This window comes from Octodon degus, unplaced genomic scaffold (genome assembly GCF_000260255.1).
Source record: "Octodon degus isolate 3935 unplaced genomic scaffold, OctDeg1.0 scaffold00160, whole genome shotgun sequence".
In the NCBI taxonomy this organism is placed as follows: Eukaryota; Metazoa; Chordata; class Mammalia; order Rodentia; family Octodontidae; genus Octodon; species Octodon degus.
The window spans coordinates 5,061,680-5,064,451 of record NW_004524736.1 but is presented as its reverse complement, the minus strand read 5'-3'; the positions used below and the strand labels follow the sequence as shown (position 1 = coordinate 5,064,451).

At 39.1% G+C, this 2,772-nt stretch overlaps 1 protein-coding gene across 1 annotated transcript in view; it reads left to right on the top strand.

The window, feature by feature from the left end:
* Positions 1-2,772, top strand: part of Tnpo3 (transportin 3) — a gene marked incomplete at its 3' end in the record, with an annotated part of 86,700 nt that overhangs the window by 70,511 nt on the left and 13,417 nt on the right. The window contains exon 19 of the mRNA XM_023702861.1: positions 1,819-1,975. Coding sequence (XP_023558629.1) covers positions 1,819-1,975 — 157 coding nt within the window. The remainder of the gene's footprint in view (positions 1-1,818; positions 1,976-2,772) is intronic.

The following is a 2,772-nucleotide window of genomic DNA, read 5'->3' as shown; positions in this document are numbered from 1 at the left end:
ATTTTGTGTGTGTGTGTGTGTGTGTGTGTGTGTGTGTGTGTGTGTGTGGCCAGCTCAGCCCACCAGGGGGCGCGGCTGGCTGGCATGTGGTGCTGGGGGATTGAACCACCTGTGCTTTGTCAAGCTTGTTCCAAGTAGGTGCTTTAGACCACTGAGCCATCTCTCCAGCCCCGTAAGACTTTCTGAACAGCAAGTTTTTTTGGTGTTGTGTTTTTGTTTTTCCTCAGTTGCTTATCCCCATCACTGCTAAATCTTACCATCTGACACTTAGCTATTTCCTTCTCTGTAAAGTGAGGTTATTGAATAAGGTAGATTAATGATTCATATCCCAAAGTTAAATTGTGAGCTAATATATCAACAGAAATGAGAAGGTTTTAGTAGGAGCAGGGGCAAAGTAGGAGCTGAGTTGCTCTTCTGAAGAAAAGAACACACACAAGACAAAAATATGTTTGCTATCAGCTGGGGGTTTAGCATGAAAGGGGCTCTGGGCTCAATCCCCAGCACCCAAAAAAACAGGTACTGAGTTCAAATACTTGACTAGATAACCTTTACCACCTCCAGAGAGTTAACTTCATCCTGCTGTGACTGAGTTTTCTTTGGGAAGCTTAGCATCCTTTAGATATTTCAGAACAAAGGATTCCTAGGATTTTAAGGTGGACTTAGAGGTTACTTGCTTATGCACTAACCAGTAATATTCCTACCTGTCTGCCACTCTGTAGCACTGACAATATGGTTGCTGAGTGTCTGCTTAAATTTTTTTCTTGGCCCCTAACCAAGGAATTTGAACCAAGTCAATGAACATAAAAGCTTTTTTTTTTTTTCCAAGAAGTTATACTCGGGTGCATACACCTGCTTGGCAAGTACTCTGTCACTGAACTACAGCTCTGACTTTTTCTTTCTCTTTCTTTCTTTCTTTCTTTCTTTCTTTCTTTCTTTCTTTCTATTTATTTATTTATTTATTTATTTATTTATTTATTTTTTGCGGTACCGGGAATTGAACTCAGCCCTTGCCAGGCAAGCGCTTTTCTTTTAATTATTACATTACGTACTAGTGTGAATTTTGAGGCCAGCCTGAATACATAGCGAAATCCTGTCTCAAAAAGACAAAAGCAAAAAAAAAAAAAAAAAGTGAATATTTGGTTTTGGTTTCTTACTGTTTGTTTTGCCTCTTTATACAAGACTATTTATTGCATGTAATTTTTTAAAGAAAAAGATGTGGCCGGGGAGATGGCTCAGTGGAATAAGCACTTCCCTAGCAAGTGCAAGGGTCTGAGTTCAATCCCTGGTTCCGCCAAAAAAAGAAAAAGAAAAAAAAAAAAAAAAAAAAACGAAAGAAAACGATGACAGGACTGGCAAGATAGCTGAGTGGTCTAAAGACCCTGTGTAGGCAAGCATGGGCACCTCGGTTCAGTCCCCAGCACCACATGCTGCACTAACTCTATTCCCTAAAAAGAAAAACAGTATTTTCTAAATTGTTATCCCTATTTCTGCAAAGAACATCTAGGGATTCATTTTTTTCAAGGAAGATAGCCCAGGAAAACAGACTGATACATTGTTGTAATCAGTGAACCTGCATTTACAGATCATAAACCTCAGGGTTCAACTCTGGTGGTATGTGCTCTTGAGTTTTGACAAAAGTCTGATGCCCATTCACCATTGCAGAGTAATATAGAATAATATTGCTACCCTAAGAACTCTGTTTATTTTCTCCTTCCCTACCATACCTAGCAATCACTGTTTCCCTGGTCTTGTCTTTTACCTTCACAGCTTTTATAGCCTAATCTTGTTATTTATACTGAACCTTTCTTTCAACATTAGGTTTATTCAGCGTAGCCCTGTCACCTTACTGAGGAGCCAAGTAGTCATCCCAATCTTACAGTGGGCCATTGCCTCTACTACCCTGGACCACCGGGATGCCAATGGTAGTGTCATGAGGTTCCTTCGAGACCTCATCCATACAGGAGTAGCCAATGATGTAAGTATAATCATTCTATTTTTCTACTTAAGTTTATTCTACCTCTTCCTTATTTGGGGAAAGGAGGGGCAGTATCCTGCTTAGCTCCTTATTTGGCCTGTATGAGTAGACAGATAGCATAGTGGATCATTCACTAAATTATCATCTCCTGCATCTGAGACAGCCAAGTGCTATAGGCTACACAAGGTGCTCTAAAACTGTTCCTGCTGACAAAACATTTGGTCTACAATTGAATAGATAAGTAGGCATAATGAGTTAAATAACAACAAAAGGCAGTATTTGTTAAGATGAGTAGTAAAAGTCATGGTTATTTTGAGTTCAATAGAGGGAAAGCTCTGGATATAAATGTATTGGGCTAACTTTCTGGAAAAGAAGTGATTTGAGTGGGGTCATAAGACAGAGTTAGAACTTGGATGAACTGGAAAGAAAAGATTGATTTAAATGGCAAAGAAAATGTGATTAGGAAAAGTCAAGGTAGCACTAAGTGTGTAATAGTTAAGAGGCTGGCTGCAGCAATGAAGTGGTTCACAACATTTTGTGTAATAGAAATGAAGGTGAGGTATAGTAGTGAAGATCTATGTGAATGGACTAGTTAGAAAAAAATAATCAAGTGTTTTGATAGAAAAGGTTAGATAACCATTACAAGTGTTCAATCCTTATTTCATTTGTTTTTTGCAAAAGAAAAATAGATAAGATTGGGACAGAACGGGCTGGTGAGATGGCTCAGTGGTCTAAAGCACCTACTTAGAACAAGCTTAGCAAAGCACAGAGATCACGGTTCAATCCCCCAGCACCAC